Here is a 22,312-nt window from a genome sequence, read left to right on the forward strand (position 1 = left end):
GCTGTGTGCTCATAAAAGTTGAGTAACCTACTGATGGCCTCCTCAATTTAAAATGATGAGGCATATGTTAGGGCATTGGCTTGTAATTTATAACTCTGAATAATACTGACAGTCTATTTGATATAGCCTACTGTATCACAGAAGACCAAAAAAAAAAAAAATAGAATGTAGGCTACTTATTGGGAAATAGTCATTTGATGTGCATGTTTTTCTTTAATTCGCTAAGAGTTTAGCATTAAAGGCTTACATTTAGCTGGATCATTTGCATCACTCCATGACCTCTCACTGTGGCAAAATCTGTTTGAAATTCCAAATATGGAGGGAATCATTTTTTTTTTGTGAAAACTATATTCTCATGCAACACAGAATTCCACAGCATGCCTAACTTTTAAAATTGAATGGATGACACATCACATAATGATGTATGAAGCAGCAGTAGACATTTGAAACTCCTGTCCCTCTTTTGGTAACTGCTGAGACCAGAGTATGACATTTAAGATCTTGATTGTGTCTCTCCTGGCCTAAGGTCGGTTATAACTATCATCTATCATGACTGGTTTCAAGATTTCCTTGCTTTGAAGTGGAATACAGATTCCATACCCTGCCTGCGTCCCAAGTGGTTAGCCTGAAAACAGCCTATATGTGGATGGACAAGTCTCCAAACTTAAACAATATTTCTAAAGCACATAAACATTATTGCTCATCAACATGGCAGTCTATATGATGATAATTTCACTACAGCCTCATTTTGTAGGCCTATACCTGCTGTAGCCTACATATTTAGACTATCTGCTGCAATCACAGTAAAAGGTTTTTGCAAAGAAAGTAGGTCATCAGTTCAGTGTTGAGCACCTACAGTAGCGCTGCAGTATGAATCTCTGTGAGGGCAACAGCCATTCACCATATGGCAGTATGGTGAGACACAACTGTTGCACCCTTTGACTTCCAATCTGCAGTGGATTATTGTTTCCATGGGTATTAATAACAAACTTGAACCTTTTCAGGCCTTTTGCAGTTTATGGAGGTTTTTCTAGTTGTATACAAATCCTGTCTCAATAAATATTGTTGGTTTAGAATGACAGGGGTTTGTGATCATGGTCAGAGTCTAGATGTTCTCACAAGTAAGTTGCTACAACTGTTTAATTTGGCATTTGAAGGTTTACAATTGTTCCATAATTCCAGATTTGACATGAGCATTTAACCCAAGGAAAGAGCATTTGATAAGAACTGACAGTATGTGAAAGCTAAGCAGAAGTACAGTATATTCATATCTTTGAATGAGAATGAGGTGACAAAGTTGTAAAAAGCTTATTTCCGTCTACCAGCACTACTCTTCAGGGGTATGTATCCAATAGACAACAGATTTGACAAACCTTGATCTAGAGGATGTGAGAACAAAAACAGAAAAAAACCTGTACAGTCCTATAGTATAATTAATCAGAAATATCTTGAAAATGATATATACGGTAAATGGAATCCCATTCAAATTTACTGTACTTTACACATTGTCACCTTTTGCTACACAAAGCACACAGTGCAACAAACCAGTGATTCGAGAGTACATACTTGATCACCATGAGTGAACAAAGGCTAAACTGCTTGCCTATTATCCTGTTAACCTGAAATAACCCTCTTGAGGGCTCAACTCCATGACACCAGTGAAACTCAGAAACGGAGTGTTAGAATAGAGGTAACAGATCAGTAGAACAAAATTCAGAAACTTATTAGGTAAATTTTCATTACAGGAAACTTTGTGTCAGTATTTGGTTGCATGAATATCCCATTTCATATTTGGCAATAGTTTTGGTAAGCTTATAGCTTACAGCATGATTAATGGCTCCAAATGGTACTTATTACATAATGACCGATGGGAAAAAAAGGGAAATCACAACAAGATGATTTTTTGTTATTACACAAATGAAAGAAATTCATGGGAAACCTGGAATAGAAGATATTCTTTTGCATTTTAAAAATTATGCAAAGAGTATTTGCTAAGAACAGACAGTAGGCTAGGTGACAGGGAAGCAGAAGTTTAAAATGCATTTTGATTAATTCCTTTGAATGAGAATGAGGTGACAAAGTTGCAAATAGCTTATTTCCATCTACCAGCACTACTCTTCAAGAGGGTTGTCCTTCTAGAAGAAGGATAATACATGAGAATGGGATCAAGCCATAGGTCAAGCTAGGGACAGTTGATTTGCCCAAAATCAGCATCTAACACAACAAGCACATCATCTTCTTCTTCAGTATCCAGATCAAGATACCTCTTTTCCCTTAAAATAATACGTTCACATATGTTTTTGGATTAATTTACCATTGTGCAAGAAGAAGATTGATAGAAATGTCAGCTGTGTGTTAAGTAGTTTTGAGATAATGCAAAGCTACCTGGTACCGTCCACTAAACATGATTTAGCATCTGTAGAAAAGTAAATAGATACTGGGCACACAGAGGTGACACTGCTAACAATCTACTCATCACTCAACAGGAATTTGAGCCAAGAGTTTATTTGATAAAAGTTGGTGTATTCCTGTGGAGACAGTAAATCATCTCAGGATCTCTGTTTTCTCAGGATCTTTAGATGATCACAATAAGACAAATAACAATGTCAAGACATTGTTGAGCTAGATAGTTTCCAGAGTGACTCAGTCTCTCTAACAAACTCGCTCCATGTCAAAGCTCACATGGGTTTGAATTGAACTTTAGTGAAGTGAAGTAGTGTGTTCATTTACTGTGGTGTCCTAGAGTGTCCTAGAGTTTGGACAATATCATAGTCTAGTAGAAACATATCGCTGCTGTCAGGTGAAAACAAAAAAAAATGAAAATTGAAAATCTCCAAAATGTCCAATCTCCAGAAAGAAAAACTGCCTTGTTTTTAGCTTAATGGCTGTGCATTTTTGAGTTTTGGTTCTGAAAGGATTCCATCAGCCCAGGGGTTGTTGAATTTTCTCATCCTATAGAGAACTATGTAACTATGTGTCCTTCAATTGAACTTGAAAACCAAGATTTTCAGCCAATTTCACTCAAATTGGAGTTACAAGGTTTTCATCTGACAGTGATGATAGCCTACATTAAAACATTGATCCAAAGCCGTAAATGTGACTTTCTGTAACATGCATTTCAGAATAGCCTTTAAACTGTCAGTTCAGTGCTGTAGGTTTTCAGACACAACAGTGCCGTGTAGCATAAACAAACTTAATTAGGCCTACCTTTTTAATCAATATAGGTTACTTTATAAAAGCATTCATGACAATAATTTTTTCTTTTCATTTTGTCAGAGCGGGTTACATACAGTGACTAAAAATAGTCCATGTCATGAAAAGCAGGGGAAAATGTTATTTGTGCAGCTAAAACATTTAGTTTCACATTTCAATTTTACATTTCAGTGAGCGTTTGATAACAAATCATTCCCAAAACAAGCATAATGGTACAAAATGTCTGATCATTTGGATTAAGAGGTACATTAAATAATCTTGTCCAAAAGCAATGCTCTTCTGAATTCTGACAAACACTAAAAGTATAAAGTTATAGTAATGCATTCTGTAGCATATTTTAGTTTAGAAATCAACAGCTTAAACATCTTATAATGTTGCACTTTTGAAAACATTATTTGCCCTTGATCCATAATATATAGGGAAATGTATTAATTGTGTCAGATCCCTGGAAAGCTTGTGTATGAACCCTTCTGTTTCGGTATGTTTGTTTTAACAGGTTTTAGGATGATAGAAGAAAAGGAAAGAAATGAAAATGGTTGGAAGCATTTATAGGGAGGTGGAAATATCCCCAAAAAAGAATATAGATTTAAAATTGTTAACTTGTCCTAAAGAAATTCAAAACCAACAAAAACATGGAGGGGAGCAATGGGAAAAAAGTGCTTATGCAGAAATAGGTAATTGGGCATGATTGTTGGCATGTCTGGCTTTGGGATTTGGGCATATTTCAATGCTCCAAACATATTATTACCTAAACACCTTCCATTCCCAAGTGGTTCTACTATAGCAAGGTTTTGATTAGATCTAACAAAAGAAGATTTTCAAATAATACCATCCATGACTCATTAGGATTTCAACCCCAGAAATACTGAGTAACTGTGATACTCTACATCAACATGTGTTGAGGGCAGAGGAAGCACCCAACTTCACACTTCACAACTTTTCAGCCACTTTTAAAGTCTCCCAAGGCTCACAAGCCTGGAAAGCTATTTTTTAGTTGCAGAAGTAGATAGTCCAGAGGCCTGTCTGTATGCATGCCTCCCATTGCCATGTATTTATTCACTTATATCCATTCAGCAGTCAGCAGGGTATTTAAGACTTGACATTCCAGTGGGTATGTTTAAAGGAAATAAGTCTGTCCTCTTTACTTCAAAATACTATTGAGTTTTTATTTTCCATAGTTTTTCCACTAATCTCTATATTTTAGGGTTAGGGTTAGGGTCTGCACCTACTAAATGTAGTAAATGTATAAGGTGTACCATTAGGAAGAAGTTAAAGTCGCATTACCTTGCCAAACTAGATTCCATTCAGTTTGAAACCCTGTGTTTTAATACTCATGTCTTATGATGTTTCAAAAGTGAATTAAACATACCTTGTACCAAATTCTGACAACAAAGCCATCCAATGGGAAATAGTGTGTGGACTATGTCATATGGAGGTGTAATGAAGTAAATGAGCCTAAAAGTGACAAAACAGCAGTGTGTCCCGTGTCTATAATTGGTGTGCTAGTGACAACAACGTCCTCTGGAAGAAGGTCTCCTGGACATAACTGACCCTTCTCCATTATATCACCTCTTAACATCCCTATTAATCCTATCAAAAATACTTGAGGAGTGTGTACTGTCCACTCTCCTTTAAAAGAGAGGGAAGTGAAACTCGACAGTTAACTTTAAAGCTAAAGGTTTTAACATGCCTCCGCCTATCAATAAAAATGGTGAAATTATGTTCTAAAAAATATGACCAAACAAAAAAGTTGAAATCACAGTAGCGGAATCTGTTGTTGAATCTGTTCACAAACGTGTTAAATGTCAGTTTTCAGGCTATTTTCGTGGCCTCATTCAAATTAATTGGAAGTAAAAATCTGAACGCTACAAACTCGTCCAGCTGCATCCAATCTTGGTGATTAGTTTATATTCTGGTTTTCATGGCAGTCAAGTGCCAAATAACTCCCTCGTTAAAACTAAGTGGAATATTGCTTTAACTTTTAGGAGCAATAACAATAGGAGAAAATTTTGAAAACCTCAAGGCATCTCATGGAATATTTTAACCTCTAATTATCCAGGGAAATTGGAGCAGGCGGGCACGCTTTCTCTTTTGAAGCAACGCCCTGCTTCACATTCAACCAGTAGCCCACATTCCCACCTGGGATGTGCCCAGTGCAACTGCAGTCCTCTACTGTTGGCCACTGAGCAGCTCAGCTGGAGTGGTTGGGGATTAAGTGCCTTGCACAAGGGCACATTGATGGTAGCTGTTGTGAGGTGAGAGCATTATTCATTTCAGCCACAAGCCTGCGTCTCTAACCTCAAGCCTACCACTGTCCAAATATAGTGTATGAGAAATGTAATTGAAGGATATCTTGATATACTTTGCCATCATTCAGTTTGTTTTCCAGTTTTCAGTTTAGAGAATACAGCACAGTAGTAATATAGAACACGTGTGTGTGTGGGTGGTTGAGGGTGTGTGTGTGTGTGTGTCTACCAATCCATGGCTCCTCTGTACTTTGAATCTAATTATGATAATTATTTGCAGTGATGACCGTATCACATCTGGCTGTAATGGGAATTAAATTTCATTCAACTAAGAGACTTTTTCTCTCTGCCCTGTCTAATTCTTTTCCACCATTTCCTCCCCCCAGTAAGCCGGCTTGCAAATCAAAACAGCGCACATTGGCAAATATTCTGCCTGTGCATTTGACTGTAGATTAATAATATTGTGACCCAAATTCATATACAGTTTGAATACACATACTGTTGGTTGCCTATGACTAGATAAAAGTGATATGGCCAGTGCCAAACGTAAAACAATTTTCGGTGTAGAATCAGTTGTCACATTATTTTATTTAGATCTTGTACTGAGAAAAGTGAAACAATGCAAAGCTACGCAATGTGAGTAAAGGCCTGTGTCATGGCGTTTTGCTGTTCTGTAGTGTTACAGGTGACGTCCTGTGACTGCTCTGTATTTCTGTGAAGGATCTGTCAGTGTCACATCATGACAGAAACGTCTTTGCTTTGAACCAGTTTATCTGCTTTATGACGTTGCAAATGGAACTTAACCTATTTATTTTGATAGCAAATGGGAAAGCACTGGATTCAGTGTATGAGATGAGCTGATCTGAGATCAACCTTGGCCAAATAAGCAGATCAAGTGAAAGCAGATAACTAGCGTCTGGCTGGACGTGTGAAGGGATCAATGCATTTCAGGACAGGAGATGGAAAACTCACAGAGCTTAGTCAATATGAAAAGGATACAATGGCATTTCTCTGTCAAAAGGGGAACATAGAAATGTAATCCTCTCTTTGGAAAGCTTTTTAGTTATTAAAATATCAGTCTCAGTCGCTGGCAAAAATTTGGTTGTGAGTTTTTATTATTTTTATAAGGACAGCAGCCCTCTCTGCCCTCCTTGAGTGTTTTCTTTGGTTAGAGTGGCCTGGGTCCTGGGTCAAATTATTTGCAAATTTTCTTTATGCTTTGCTTTAGTCTACTTAGATGGGTGGAATTTGCCAATATAGGGCAAAACAATGAATGCCTTAAGATTTTAATCCATTTCAGACAACCGTGGGAAAGCATTTGAAGCTATATTTAGTAACTTTTTTGTGACTGACAACTTACCTGACACTATCTGAATTGTCCTGATGCGGCAAAATAATCCCATCTGGTGCATTCAGTAGGTCAAGATAAATGCTAAAAATAATCTGCAGTTAGGCCTATTTGACCGAGGTCTGATGGCCAAGAAGACTACATCACACAGTTTTGTCATGGGAGTAAATTATTAAAATAGAATGATGTGAGAAAGCTATTAGGTCTTAAGTTGTATACTGTAGATCATAATTTAGCACTACTATTTCTGAAGTCAAATGTATTCTAAATCTAATTGTGACAGCTATCTTACACTAATTTATTCAAAAAAATTGTGGACAGTAATCCTGGTCATCCTCTATTGTGTGACCCAAACTTTTAAAATGATTAAGAACATATTTAAAAATCTGTTGTAAAATTAGTAAAAGTGTAGCCATAAAACATCAAATCATTGTGCAATATAAATTGATTGGAAACCACAAAGGTCAAACATGTTTTTGCTGTGATTACACACTTTTATCCCACAAAATCTCTTATACTCTCACCATATTATCAAGCTACTGATTAATATGCCACTACATCCTAATAACCTAAACATTTCACCTGCAGGAACTCAAGATAAGTTATTCACAAGATTCTGCACAGTGTTTCACATTTTCTGTGTATTTTCCAAGTAATGGACTTGCAGAATTAGTGTTGTGTAGTGTGTTTCCTTCTGCTCGTATTATTATTTGGGTTTGGTTAATTTGGATTGGCTACTTGGATTGATTCATTTTAAACACTGGCTTGGTCTGCAATTCACTTAGATTTTTCTGTACCATTTGCTGAATTATTGTAATGGTAGCTAACACTTCTTCTAGCACCTGTTAGCTACTTTCTATCTGCATGTTTCATTATTTCCCCTCCCCACTGCTCTTGATTGCAATCAGTCTACCTTAGTAGTAGTTTCCTCTGATTTCAAGGGGAATCAAGTGCAAAAAATCCCAGACTTGACCAAATGAAAGCATGGAGGAGATCATAGAGACTACATTTTGTAACAGTGACAGTCACTTTTTGATAGCATCAGTTCATGTCATCACAAGTAATGCCACAGAAATTCACTGATGCTTTCCAAAGCCTACACTTTGCATCTTTAAGATTGCTAAGGTTGACCCTGCGGTTTCATCCAGTTCAGTGGAGGCAAACGGCATGAGATCACCATCCCAAATCAGTGTGCTGGTGAAAACCCCTGGTCAGAGCAAGCGACTGTGGACTTAATCCCTCTGACTGAGAACTATGGTTGCCCTAGTTTGACAGAGACAGTTGGATAACAGGAAGCTGGCATTGGTCAGTGGTAAAGAACTTAAATCATGTCTCTGTCCCTGCATATGCACTGGAGCTCCCTCTCTATCGTCTTCCAATCAGAAAATCAGAGGCAATCCGGCTTTTGACTTAAGCTTTAAATATCGCATTCATGCAAAGTTCGAAATAGTGAACATGAGAGAGCTTCCGTGATGGAGACGTATATGTCATCTAGCAACGCTACACATTCCATGATGTGACCATTAGCCTTTCCTCACAAAACACTTAAAATATTCACTATTTCCTGTGGTTCAGCTTCTGTGTTCATTAATTACATACTTTCCGTGAATCAGACATTCAGATTACTTGCAGATCCCCATCAGACTACATTTTTACAGAACCACTTTCATGCTCTAAGTACTGGACTTGATCTGCAGAAGTCTCAGGGAAATCAACTCCAGAGAGCATAGACAATTCTGATGGCTTTTTGTTTTCACCTGTTAAACGAATATGAAAAATTTTGACCTTTGTTACAGTAGTACAGATCACAGTGCAATCCATTGATGGATAAAAGGGTCACTAGTTTCATATGCTTATTGTCTTTCTTGCTGCTTGCTACTTCACTGTAGACATTTAATGCAATGTAAGTTTGATTTCTCCCATACTTGCCTCAATATTCAGTTCAGCTCCATTGATGTGGAGCTATGAGATAAATGGAAGCAGAACTACATCCTCTTTGTTAAATTGACATATTTACTTGAATTACCTTTTTTTTTTTTTTTTAGATATGAAGCACAAGATCATAACAGCTTTCTGATATGTGATTTTGGCACACCTCTTTTCTTACTATGGCATACATTCAGCACCATCACTATTCAGTGATGGTGCTGATGGTAACGCTCTTCAAAGGAATTTTGTACAAAGTTAAGAGAAACAGGATGGAAACAGAACACACATTTAACACACAAGCATTATCTTTTCTTCTTGAGTTTTCCTCCTCTGGCAAGATGTTTTCATTGCCAAATGCTCATTTCAAGTCATTTGCAAACCATGTAACTGTATAAATGTTTGCTTTTGTGAAGCTAACTTTTCATTGGGGTTGCATTCCATTCCATGCTCAAATCACAAAGTTTACACTGGATGTTGTTAAAGATACTTTTAATTTTCTGTGCTAACCACTGCAGTGAAGATAGCATTTTGGATGGCGAACTGTGTTGTGAACTTATTAGAACTAAGAATGCCAATCAATGAAGCTACAGAATGTTGTTGTTTTTTTCGCAAGGTTTTATGTGCAAGATATTGAAAAGTGAATTAGATTACTTATTTTCTCCCATCTCCCATCTCTGCTTTTTTCCTTTGTCCTCACTCATTCTGCCCCACCTGTAGCTGTAAGTAAATTCTAGTACAGGAGAATCAGGATGAAAAGATGGCAGCCATGCTGTTACCAACGGGTCCTGATGGCTTGCGGCGGTTCACTCGCGAATCCTTGGCTGCCCTCGAGCAGCGGATTGCGGAGGAGCAGGCCAAGAACGCCAAGGATTACCAGGAGGATCTGGGGAACGTGGAGCTGCCCAAACCCAGGGCCGACCTGGAGGCAGGCAAGCAGCTCCCACGCATCTATGGTGACATCCCTGCAGAACTTGTTGGGGTACCACTGGATGACATCGATCCTTTTTACTTCAAGAACCAGAGGGTGAGAGTTTCAGTGTGTGTATGTGTGTGTGTGGGTGGGAGGGGTATGGATGTGTTATCATGGACATGCATGTGCATATTTGTGTGTTTGGACAAGAAGTAAGTGTGAAGGTGTACTTGTGTGTTGATATGTGTGTGTGTGTGTATGTGTATGTGTTGGTGTGGGTGGAGGGTTCATAGGGGGTTCAGGTATATACACTAGTTACATTCCAATCCAGGCAATTCCTAAAAGATATAAGCTGCTTAAAGGTATAATATGTAACATTTCCGCATTAAAATATCTAAAAACGACTAGACCTATGTTATATTTTTTTTTGAGTTGTGTACTTACATTATCCCAAATGTTTCCAACAATGTTCAAACCCAGAGAAATCCGTAATTTTATTCAAGGTAACGGTGCGTTTCATTTGGTCGCCTGTCAATGGCGTCATATCCCCTTTACCCCCTAACTTCCGGGGAAACACGGGAAACACCAGATGATACGTCAGAGAGTGAGGAAGGAAGTCGGCGAACTAGCTAGCTAGCCACTCTAGCCACTCTGTTGTTTTTTTCATTCTATTGTTTTTATTGCTCACTCGTTATGGATCACGATTATTCATTCCCGTTTGCTGCGCGTTCTGTCGCCGAAGCTGTCCCCGTAAAAAAACTCCCATGATCCCACGCTACTTCACGACGTCATCAAACTACGTCGTTACGTTTTGTTATTGTTTTGATTGAGAGACCCCTAGCGGCAGAAATTACATACTGTGCGTTTAAGTACCTGATAATAGATGAAGCTCTACCGGACCCTCCACAGTTTACCTTGAAATCAAGGTGGAGCATAACAAACTACAAACTAACCTGTCTGACCACTATGTGTTGGTAACAGGTACCTACATTAGCTTACCATGGATGGAACAAAGAAAAAACTGCTGTTGGAGATGCTATTTCTTTTCGTTTTAGAAGGAAAGCGGACAGGCCACTCACCTTTTAGCATCTTATATTTCCTTAGGCAGTTGAGTGAGGGAGACAAAGTATAGGGGAGGCACAGGAGAAAAAGCTATGGTGAAATTTGATCCTTAGCCAGTCGGGGCTCAGGTGGCTCCAGAGGTGGGAACTTAAACACTGAACCAGCTCAGGGTACGACAGCGTTACTTTTTGTTGTTGTTGCAATCAACTTTTACATTTGAAGTTCAGCAAATTTACTTAAAAGGACTGTGACGTCAGCAGCATTTTGCACCACCTCTTTCCTCAATAGCCATTGAAAGAAACAGGTTTCAAAAACACTTCCTGTGAAGTTACAAATTCCAGTCCACCGTAACCTATAAATGCAAGAGAACATTTGTTCATCAGGCTAATGTAAGTTTAATGTTGAAGACCCATACTGATTTCTAAAGTTCAGTGTGATCCAAAACACAAAATGATTTGCTTTCCTGATGCCAAGAACTGTTCCTTTTCTGCAGAAATCTACAGGGATGATCACTATTGACTGGAAAACAGATATTGTCACTTTGGCTCATTTGTGTCTATCGGCAGAGAACAAATTCAGTCCTTACGGGCACCTGAGTGAAATGGTCAAAGATAGTGAAGATTTGTCACTCAATTTGTCAACATTAAATGGCAGTGAATAGATCTACAATGACTGTTCAGTGCTTTTCGTTTGATTCATCTTGCAAACAGCTTGCAGTAGTCAGATCCATCACATTATAAGTGTGGGTGAATACATGATTTATTTGACACATGCTTTATTCTATACTTCCAAACTGCAAGCCTCATTTGGGTTTCTAATTTAAAGGGATGGGTTTTGATCCTGTTATCAAGGCTCAAAATTCCTTGTTATGGCAGAATTTTTTCTCATGTTCGTAAAGAGTCATAACTGTTGCCTGATTAAACCATTATATTTCTTGGCGGGCATAAGTGACTCTCTTCAGGCCTAAATTCCTATTTCAGAATAGCAATACTGTGGGGGAATTGACAAATAAGTAACATGATGACATTTTGACATCCCAAGTGTAGAAACTGCTGTCATCCTATAGGTGCTTTTATGGTGTGAAACAGATTTACATGGCTGAGAGTAGCTCTAGTATTTGAGAAGCCTCACTGGTGAATATTAGTCACATGTATTTTATTAATGGCTGTGACATCTGTTGAGGGAAAGTACTGTAACTGATGGAACTACTTTGGCCACGGTTACATAAATGAAAACGCAATGTACATTGATTTGTTGTTACTAGTCAATTTATTTATAAAATATTACTGGTAGTTGATGAATTGACTTGAAGACATGTTTGAGCTATTTTGTCTCCATTTTCAGCTAAAGTGTTGTACTTTGACACAAATGAACCAAGGCTCAGTAAACTTATATGGATTGTAGTGGCGGTATATTATCTTTCTTTGTCCAGTAATTGTATCTGATGATAGCTTTGAACGCCAGCAGTTATCTGTAGTACCAGAGAGGGATTTTTGTTGTTGTTGTTATCTAAAGTAATCTACAGCCAATTGAGGCAGGGACATTACTGAAATTGCATTACTTTGTGCATCTTTTAGAAGGGGGGATTAAATCAATAATACATCTAATCATTTTCACATCACAGATGCCAGTGCCATAGAAGAAAATGATCTCTTTATATTCCCTCTCAGAACAGGCCTTGTTGTACAGGCCTTGTACTGTTTTCTTTCTGGGAAAGCACAAGACAAATGGTAGTTAAAGAAAAGTGAGATTTGTCAGTTCATCTTATTTTTTGATAACATAAGAAACTAATTATCTCAAGATTGTTGGTGTCATTTACCAGGGGAGGTGTTATAATATCTTCAAGCGGTCATCAATATCCTGGTACGATCTCAGAAAATGGTTATTGGTGGTGCAAAATTGTAACTGATGACAAATTGCTGGCAAATCATCAGCATCAGCATCAACAGCTTCATTACTCAACTCAGACATAGATTTAATTTACCCTGTCCCTATTGTATTGCTGATACACTCTGATACATTTGAATACATCAATGATCAGTAAAACTATCCCCAGGACTTGTGAACATGATATGTCAGTGACCCTTCAGATGAATCAAGGTTTTTCACTGAATTCTCCAAGTGGCATTTTAGAGCAGTTAGTTAAGATGAGCCCTCAGACCTCTTAGTGGACGCTGAATGGGATTAGCAAGTTTTGATTTGCAGAGTCGGTAGATCAGGCCTCTGCCCATTAATGGGCCGCTTATGGAGAGATGAAAAAGGACGTGGCAGTCATTCTCAGGGTCTCTTTGTTTTGGCATGTGAAGCGCTGCTGGATGGGAGGATTATCCAAAGACGAAAAAATATTTAAATAAATGCCACATCTGTTCGAGAGGTTCAGCCCGCATTGGAGTTGCCTCCATTATCTCAACTGGCCCCGCTCACTCAGTGTGTTGACAATAGTGCCCTGCTTTCTTGGAGGCAAAAGTGCTTAAAGTGGATGTCAACACAGATGGTAGACAAAGTCGTAGACTCAACGCAGCGGCTGTGTTATCAGCCCTGCTGGTCAAAGGAAACAGTTGAACTGCTGCTTAGAGCTGCTGTTTGGTTTCCCAGCAGTTTCATTCATTGATCTAAATGTGCATTGACATGGTAGGAAAGTTATTTTGGGAAGGGAAAAGAATAACTTATTTACAGTATGACTTTTTCTACACCTCTTTATAATGGTACCATGTAATACATAGATTAACTGATTGCTATAAACGATGTTTAAAAGATGTGATTTTGTCACTAATGATTTGTGTTTTTTTCTGTTTCCCCTGCAGACTTTTATAGTACTTAACAAAGGGAAGGCCATCTTCCGATTCAGTGCCACGTCTGCGCTTTACATATTTACGCCATTTCACTTCATCAGATCAATCGCCATAAAAGTTTTAGTCCATTCATATCCTTTCTGATTTCCAGTACCTGTGTCTCTGCCTGCCACTGCCTGTGCCACGAGCACAGCTGCACACACTAGTGATGTAATGACTGATCATACTCTAAATTATGTAAAATAATGATGTCATTGTTTGGGGAAGCAAGCCAGGTTGGTCTTTCTTTGTTGGCATTAGATCACATTACCTGTCACTTTAATTAGTTAGTTGATGGATAAACAGATTAATGAAATTAGGGATAATGTAATAGTGGCTCGCCACCCTTTTCTGGGAAAAGGCTTGAGAAAAATGACAATGATGAAGAATTTTTTAAATAGATAATAGTAAGAAGTATAAGCATACAGAATATATGTCTTGAGAGTGATACATCAACATTTACAGTGTTGTACAGGTAGTCAAGTGTTGCTTTGCCTCACCTATAAGTTTTTGACAACCATTCAAATTGTGTTTCACTTCAAAGTGAGCATTAATGTCAGTATATCCTGGCTTTTGTGATAACATGAAGATTATCTTACGTATCAGGCAGCTTTGTTGAAAACAAAACCCTCTGAAAATGCTCCTAGCAAGATATTAATTTCATGCCACAAAAAAGTGTAACAGCCACTCCCTGCATCCCATTCTGGAGAAGATAAGCCAATTTATAATATTTACCGATTTCCCCCTTAAGATTCTATTGGATTTTTCCATAGTCTCATTTTTGAAACAGCTTTGTAATGTTCCTCTCTGGCATCGCAAACCAAATCCCCTAATATCCCTCTTTTAATCTCCAAAATGAAATAAGAGCAAGGAGATTTTACATCATGTGACGGCTGCCTATTAGTTCTCAGACAGACTGTTCGTCCTTTGCATGCAGGAGGGAATCTTTCTACTGTATCTCTTCTATGTTATCAATAACGAAGCGTCTGTCTGGCACACTTGTACTTTTATCACACATAAAATGTGTGAATATGAAGTATTATCCACCATGATTCTCAGCAACTGGAGGAAAAATAATATGAATAGTAATAATTGACATTATTATGCTCTGAGCTACATTTGAAGAGTCCCATTTCCAAAACACCATTCATTTTCATTTTGGAATAAAATCCTTAATTGAAGTTCATTATTTAATAATATCTCTATCTATAATTCACTATCTCTAAAATATAAAAGGTTCAGTCAGTAAAGGTGTTGTCATTTTATCAGTCAAGGATGTAGGTTACCTACTATCCTTTAAAAAGTACCATAATTTGCATTTATTTTGTACTATCAATAACTGTGTAAGAGTAGGTGTCACTTCTTAAATGGTGTAAATCTCATTTTGGAATCAAATCCCACATTTTTTTTTCACTTTCAAAGGCCCCCTTGCTATAGAAATGGATAATGGATAATAGAAAATTTGGTGCATTAACTTAAACCATACAAACTGATATTAATTTGGTAATGATAGAGTGCTCATTCTATCAATAATCATAATTTCTTGAAATGGTAGATCTGTCCATGTTCTTATCTTGACATGTTCTAATACTTAAATTTTTAAGAAAATCTACATACTGAAGCACTAAAATTGAAAGCGAGATCAATCAAACTCTGCTGCACAAACAACTATTTGTACTCCAATCAAATGTGATACATATCTCATCAAAGATAACCATACTATTTATTTCAACTCTGAAAGATAGCAGTGGCCCTTGTGCTTTGGTTCCATTCATTCATAAGAGAGAATGATATCACTATCCAAGTTTAATGTTTAATGGAATTTGCTGTTGCTTATCCTGATGATTTTCTATAATCTCTATTTAGTTGTAATGCCTTTTGCACAAATGGATGTTTGTGCAGTCATTTTATCCTAATGGATATATTCCATAGGATTATTTTCATTGAAAGAAAGGTTGCTTCCCCTTTATTTTGTACATTGTGGGCTCACTGACCAAAACATGCTTATCACAGAAACTGCTGTGGCACTATGATATGATGATAACTGTAAATTAATTCTATATTTCATAATGCTTTTTCCTTAACCCCTTTTCACATTGTTCAGCCTGTTCATAATGTGCACTATATTGACCAACTGTTGTTTCATGGCAATGTCTGATCCGGCACCATGGACCAAGTACCTAGAGTAAGTATATATTAAACCTGTCTTCAGTTGTCTGATCATAAAGTATCTGTCTAGGACAGGAATTTAAACTGTGCTACATCTGTTCCAATGTTGAGCTTGACCAGGGTTTGTTGCTTTGTCAGTCGTGATTGGAGAATCATTTGACATGTAAGTATATGATGCATGTAATGTTTACTGCACTCAGAATGCCACATATGAATGTTAACAAAGCATGTGGTGTGGAATGAAAATTACTCATTGCCGCTTAAAAATCTTCATGAATATTGTGCTGTCCAAATGACGGCCATTGTCATCATCCGTGGGCCACAGGGGTCTTCAGCATGCAGCATGCCATCTGCACTGAAAAGGAGAGAGACATTCACCTCAATGGGAAAAAAATCTGTGTATTCCGTATTTCATTTAATAAATGAAAAAAGAAAAACAACCGTTGTGAACCATGGCATGGCTGATTTGCTCCTATATTGCACTGGCCCACAAAAGTCTTGTGCACAGTTCTAGTAACTTGGTAACTATGCCAGTGCAATTTCTGCATTTCTGTTTGGTTTGACTTGATTAGGCAGGGTGAAAATGCCCAAACTTGCTAGATGTTGGTTTTGCTTTTGATGAATCAGTTGAAACTTGCATGTATTTATTTCCTCTTTGTACTGTAAAAACCCTAGCTTACAAATATTAGCATTTAAAACATGTAACATTTATTAATAATTTAAGTGTAATTTACCATAATAGACACACTTTTTATTGTATTTAAAACTGTTCAAGCATAATATTTTGTCTCCTGCTAAAGCACACAATTTGTCAAAAACATCACTCCTCATTAATAAAAGTTAGTACAAATTCCCAATTATATTCAGTGAATTCTGGACTGAGAGTGCTTGCACATAACGCATTGCTTCATTTTTCGTACCTTGTTTTCAGTCTGATTTCAATCATTCTTTTTATTGATTGTGATTGTTATTTTTAAAAGCTCAAATCAATTCTGAATTCTTGCAATTGTTGTGCATCATTTCATTCAGCGCTAACACTGCATTTTTCTTCTTCATAAAATATTTTCCAGGTATACATTCACTGGCATTTACTCTTTCGAGTCAGTAATAAAGATGTTAGCGAGAGGATTCTGTGTCGGACCGTTCACCTTCTTGAGAGACCCATGGAACTGGCTGGATTTCACTGTCATCGTCATGGCGTAAGTAACAGCTGCTTATCCTACAATATTAGTTATTACAGTCAATTTTTGTAAAGTGATCATTTTTATTAATTTGCTGGCTGCCTTCACTTGTGAATTATTTCAGAATTTTGCTTTGTAATGTGTACTGTAGACGCTACAGTCTTTAGTAAAGTCAACAAAGAAATATTCTCAGGTAGTTAAGACGTCATGTCCAGCCTCACTAACTAATCATTGTATGTTATTTTAAGGAGAGTAAAAGATTGCAACATAAAACACAAAATATGTTTTATGTGACATATTAAACATAGGAAAGGAGTTATTTTTGTGACAATGCATTGAATCAGACTTTTATAATTTAGTGGAAATAAATGAGTTGTCTGAAACGTGCGTACACTCTTCAGCTGTCCGTGGTGCTGAAAGCAGCTGCTCTTCAGTGTTACTGAGAGAGTCTAAAATCTGTGTTATTCACAATTAAGCAGACCGATGTTGTCACCAGCACTGCGTCAATACTTAACTTGATGATTCTTATTTTTTATTAAATATTCAGTTCTCTACCCTGTAAAGTAATCTAAAAACAAGGTGGGACTGGAATGTATGGTGTGTTTCTCTAGTTACAGCCATACAAACATCGGCAAAATTTAGCCTTAAATTGTGGCAGCCACTGCATGTTTTAAATTTGGTAAGATGCCTTGCTCATTTGGGAAAGAACTGTTGCTGAATTAAGTTAATGCAAGTAAATTTTGTAATGAATTATAAATCATCATGCAGCAGTATCTGTGACTCACATTTACTTAGTATTAGCAGTGGCTACATTTTGCTGATGCGTGTGTGGCAGCTACCAGAGAAACATCTGAACTACACACAGAAAAACAGGCCCTTTCCTATGTGGCTGTTAAATCAATACCGTATTATTAAGTGTTCAGGTTCAGGTTCAGTGTTCAGTTTCTGTCTTGTCTTGTCATTTTTTGCCCAAGCCTAAAATGACTAGATATGGGCAGAATGTCCATCCCTCCTTTCAATATTCTAGTAATTTCAAAGTGACCATGACCAGTCGTCCTCAGTGGTGATTTGAAACACCGTGACCTATAAGCCTATTGTGGAGGTCATAGATCCGTGTGCCGTGACTCAGTGCCCATGATGCAGGTGGTGGATTAGACAGGTGACCTATTTATGCTGCTTTATTGTCCGAGACCAATCATCCTGATAGGGCATTTGCTTTGTTTGAAAACAGCGAGATAAAAGGAGTTTTACTGTGTGTAGTCACACTAAATGCTGTTATTAACTTGACTCATTTGCTCTGTATCCTGGTGGTTCAGTCGGCTAATTCATCAGTCAGGTTTTCTCATGGGTCAAATCCCAGCTCATGTTATGCTGTTGCTTCTCTCTTTTCTGTCCAGCTTCACTGTACTATCTGAACAACTGATAAAACTTTGGATGGTAGATTGTCCACTCTCCTTTTCAAAAAGAAGCATTCTCTGCAACAAAATTATTGCCTCTTTAATAAAGTCACTCACGTGTTTTATGTGTGAGACCAGATTATAAAACTTGTTTGGGTCAGTCTTTAAATCATGATGAAATGAACTGATGACTGAATGAAACCAAGATACTTTAGCCATTAAAAAAGGCCTTCAGTAGATACCCAAAATGTCACTTTGGCTGTAATATATTGAACCCCACGATATATAAGTGACGCCCAAAGAATAATTATTTGTCCCAATGTGTATACTTTGATAAATCTCTTTGCAAAAGTGAACAAATCTTTCTCTGTTAAATTCCAGATATGTGACAGAATTTGTAGACCTGGGAAACGTCTCTGCATTAAGAACTTTCAGAGTACTACGGGCACTGAAAACCATCTCGGTTATCCCAGGTAAGAAGAGAATAATGTGAAATTCATCTGAAGTGTCTGAAGTGCTCATCTCCTGGTCTATGATAACAGGGGATTTCCTCTTTCGTGTCTCTTCCATGTTGCTAGTCAGTGGTAAACGAATGGCAAAGGTGGCCAAGAAGTTTTCAGCCATGTTTAGACTGTTGAGAGGATATTGAATCCTCCTTTCCCAGATCGCTGTGAAACTTTATTGAGGAAGGTAGTGTTACTAAAATATCTGTCTCCTCCATCTAGGTCTGAAGACCATCGTGGGCGCTCTGATCCAGTCTGTGAAGAAGCTGGCAGACGTGATGATCCTGACCGTCTTCTGTCTCAGCGTGTTCGCTCTCATCGGCCTGCAGCTCTTCATGGGGATCCTGCGACAGAAGTGCATCCGCAGCCTCTCCCACTGCGTCAACTCCTCCTACAACCCCAACGAAACCTTCATCTGCAACAACAGAACCTGGAGCTCCAGGGCGGACTTCCTCACCAACGAAGGTCAGTCCGCTGCCACAAACCCCCCAAAATGCTGTACTTTCACCACTCAAGTGTTGGAATAAAACATTACACACATGTACGGTGCACTGGATGCTGCAACTGATACAGTATCCATGTTATCCTTCCGAATAAAGCAATGAAGTAAGTAGAATAAATTTAACTTCATACTCTACTCCTTTACTTTTTCTTCCCCTCTCTTCAGATAATTTTTACAAAATTGAAGGAGCAAAGGATGCCTTAATATGTGGATATGGAGGTGATGCAGGGTAAGTAATCCTGCGTACCGAGTCCCGTATGCTTGTTACTCATGTGCATGGGTATTACGCAATAAAATGTTTAGCATCTAATGGCTTTTGATCCCATGCGTGTCATCTGTATAATTGGATACAGTGGCTTGAGCATGTGTTTTAACAAAGAACTCGTTCAGCGCCAGGCTCAGCACAAACGGGTTTCTAGAACAAAAAACAACAGATACAGCAATATATGATGTGCTTTCGGCTTCATATTTCCAATCTGCGACTTAGAGACGAAATGTATAGAGGCATCTCATCAGAGGGAGGGGTGTAGCGTGAGAGAGGCTGTACACAAGATGACATGTGGTGTGGTTAATCGCCCCGGCTCCGCTGGAACCCTTTACTGTGAAACATGGAGTTGCCAGCTGGAGAGAGGGGGGTCTTTTGAGATTTCATCATCTCAAAAGCTCCATGACACGATTAGGTTAACCGGAGCAGACAGGATCACCTCGGATGGATATTCTGTTATTGTTGGGATGAGGTACTGTACTGATGTCTTGGAGCTCTGCGGTCTTGGTAATGCACCAGAAACACTTCACTATGTCAGACACTAACTGTTTAATTCAGTTGCTTCCAACATAAAACTTCTATCTGGTGAAGACGTTGCTTGCTGATTTAATTTTCATCCAAGAAAAGCGTCTAGCCTTTTCAACTGAGATATCAGAAAAAAGTAGACATGATGCATAGATGATATTTTATCTGTGGAGTGATGGACTTTGTTCCCAATCAAAGGCACAGTGTGTAACCATCCAAATATTGCTACTCAGCCTACGCACTGATTAATCCTATAAATCCAAATGCTTTTGAAACAAGCACAACAGGATGACTCGGCCCATGCCAGGCCCAGTTCAAGGGTTATAGTGAACTAAATACCCATCTGTGTGAATCTGAAATCCTACGGTTTCAACAAATGGCTCTTCCATTAGGTGTTCTTGTTAATGATATAAGATAATGGATGATCGCAAATAACAGAAAAAGATGAAGATATTAACCTTTGGTAGGGAAGTTGAGTTTGTATTGCTAATATCAAAGTCTGCTGCACATGGTTTACTTTTTTATGAGACTTTTTAGCCATGGGATTAAGCTAGTATTAGTATAGTATTTTAATGATTTAATGGAAAAAGCATACACACAGTGGAAGTAGTTACTCATTTTTTGCAGACATCAGAGCGCAGCAAACTCTGTAGTTGTTAATCTTGCTCAGTAACACCCCCCCCCCCCCCCCCATAAAAACACAAGAACTTAATCTCCCAAGAAGGAAAATCTGATTCAATAATTTGTGTTCAAGTCAGAGGGAAAAGAGGATACATTTGAGGGCATTCGGGGGGAAATGACGTCATTAAACTCGCTGAAATAGTAGTAGGTCAGTAAGATCAGACTATCTCCGATTTGACTTATCCAGCTGTCCCAGAGTTTACCTACAAATTGCTGCAATTTGACGTTTTCTATTTGTTGTATTTCTGGCTTTTGAGGAGCTCTAACAATGTAGAGCACGGATACTCATGCTCCACATCCAGTTTCATTCACATCTGAATTTTAATCTTTTTGTCAGTCTCTAATGGGTTTTATAATGCAGGACTTAAAGACCTCCGGACCTCCAGGTGCCGGACTTCCGGCATATGGACGTTTTAGATTCACAAACTATTTTCGACAAAAAAAAAACAACTCACTCCACGTGTGTTTTTGTTTTTGATGCGTTTTATCCAATCATATTCAGCGAAGCAAAGCAATATTTTACATTTACCAATGGAATGCGAGCAAGTTTTTTTTTTATCCAATGAACAGCAAGCTACTTTCTATCACAATGTAGCACCGATTCCGTGGTGTAGCACAGCTGAAATATGGGAACGAAGTTTATGAAAGCTGGTGAAGATACACGCGTCACTGAGACAGGAGTAAAAAACAAACGGCGATAGGTATGGATTGAATAAACCGTTTGACACTTGGTGCGACAAATTAAGGGAACCGGGTGTTTGTTCTGCACTGTGTGCTCAGCCAGCAGAAAGAAAGTGCTCTTTCCACATGAGGTAAATCCCAGACCTAACACATGATATTACAAATCTGTGCGCATGGGTTACTAATCCGTGGGCACGGTTTAGGAGTACATTGTAAGAAAACCGTGCCCACTGATTTCCGCATCATTTTTTTTGTACCAGGTGACCCCTGGGGGGCTCCACAGTTATCCTTATTGCACTAGGTTTATAGATTAATAATTCTGTGTGTTGAATATTCATTCATTCAGCAGAGAAATGTGTCAATTGTTTTCGTTGTTCTTGTTATTGGACTAGTTTTATAGAGAAATGGAGAAATAAGTGTAGTGTGCTGACTACCCCCCCCCCCCCAATCAGTCAGGAACATTTCAGGCTCAGAATGTTTTTTTGCTTTAAGCCCTGATAATGGCTGTTTGGACAATAAGAGAACAACAAGGATTAGTCCTTTTTTTCTCCCTTTAATTTTAAGGCTGTTCTGCCGTAGAGTATGTTATTTATGTCAGCATTTAGATTATCATCAAATCGAGGACAGAATGGCACAGGTTTATGGCAGAGATTTGCAGGGAGGCCAGGTTCTGGGTCAAAGAAACGTTAGAGTTGCTTATGTTTTGGTTAGCGAAATGACCAAGACAGCCTTTAAACTTCTGTTACGTTTTAGCTGGACCTTTTTTTTTAGGCTAGTCATGGAGGCAAGATATTAAGCAGGTCAGGAGGGAGGACGTAAAACATAGAGGATGCTTAATCTTTTGAGTGTATTCCAACAAGTAATCCCTG

The 22,312-nt window shown here is 38.2% G+C and overlaps 1 protein-coding gene across 1 annotated transcript in view; it reads left to right on the forward strand.

Moving 5' to 3' along the window:
- Nucleotides 1-9,493: 9,493 nt before the first annotated feature.
- LOC139913989 (sodium channel protein type 3 subunit alpha-like) overlaps nt 9,494-22,312 on the forward strand; it is a 33,923-nt gene continuing 21,104 nt past the window's right edge. Inside the window, exons 1-7 of the mRNA XM_071902164.1 lie at nt 9,494-9,760; nt 13,513-13,631; nt 15,635-15,724; nt 16,779-16,907; nt 18,668-18,759; nt 19,012-19,254; nt 19,457-19,520. Of these exons, the coding sequence (XP_071758265.1) occupies nt 9,494-9,760; nt 13,513-13,631; nt 15,635-15,724; nt 16,779-16,907; nt 18,668-18,759; nt 19,012-19,254; nt 19,457-19,520 (1,004 nt within the window). The remainder of the gene's footprint in view (nt 9,761-13,512; nt 13,632-15,634; nt 15,725-16,778; nt 16,908-18,667; nt 18,760-19,011; nt 19,255-19,456; nt 19,521-22,312) is intronic.

This window comes from Centroberyx gerrardi, chromosome 13 (genome assembly GCF_048128805.1).
Source record: "Centroberyx gerrardi isolate f3 chromosome 13, fCenGer3.hap1.cur.20231027, whole genome shotgun sequence".
NCBI lineage: Eukaryota > Metazoa > Chordata > Actinopteri > Beryciformes > Berycidae > Centroberyx > Centroberyx gerrardi.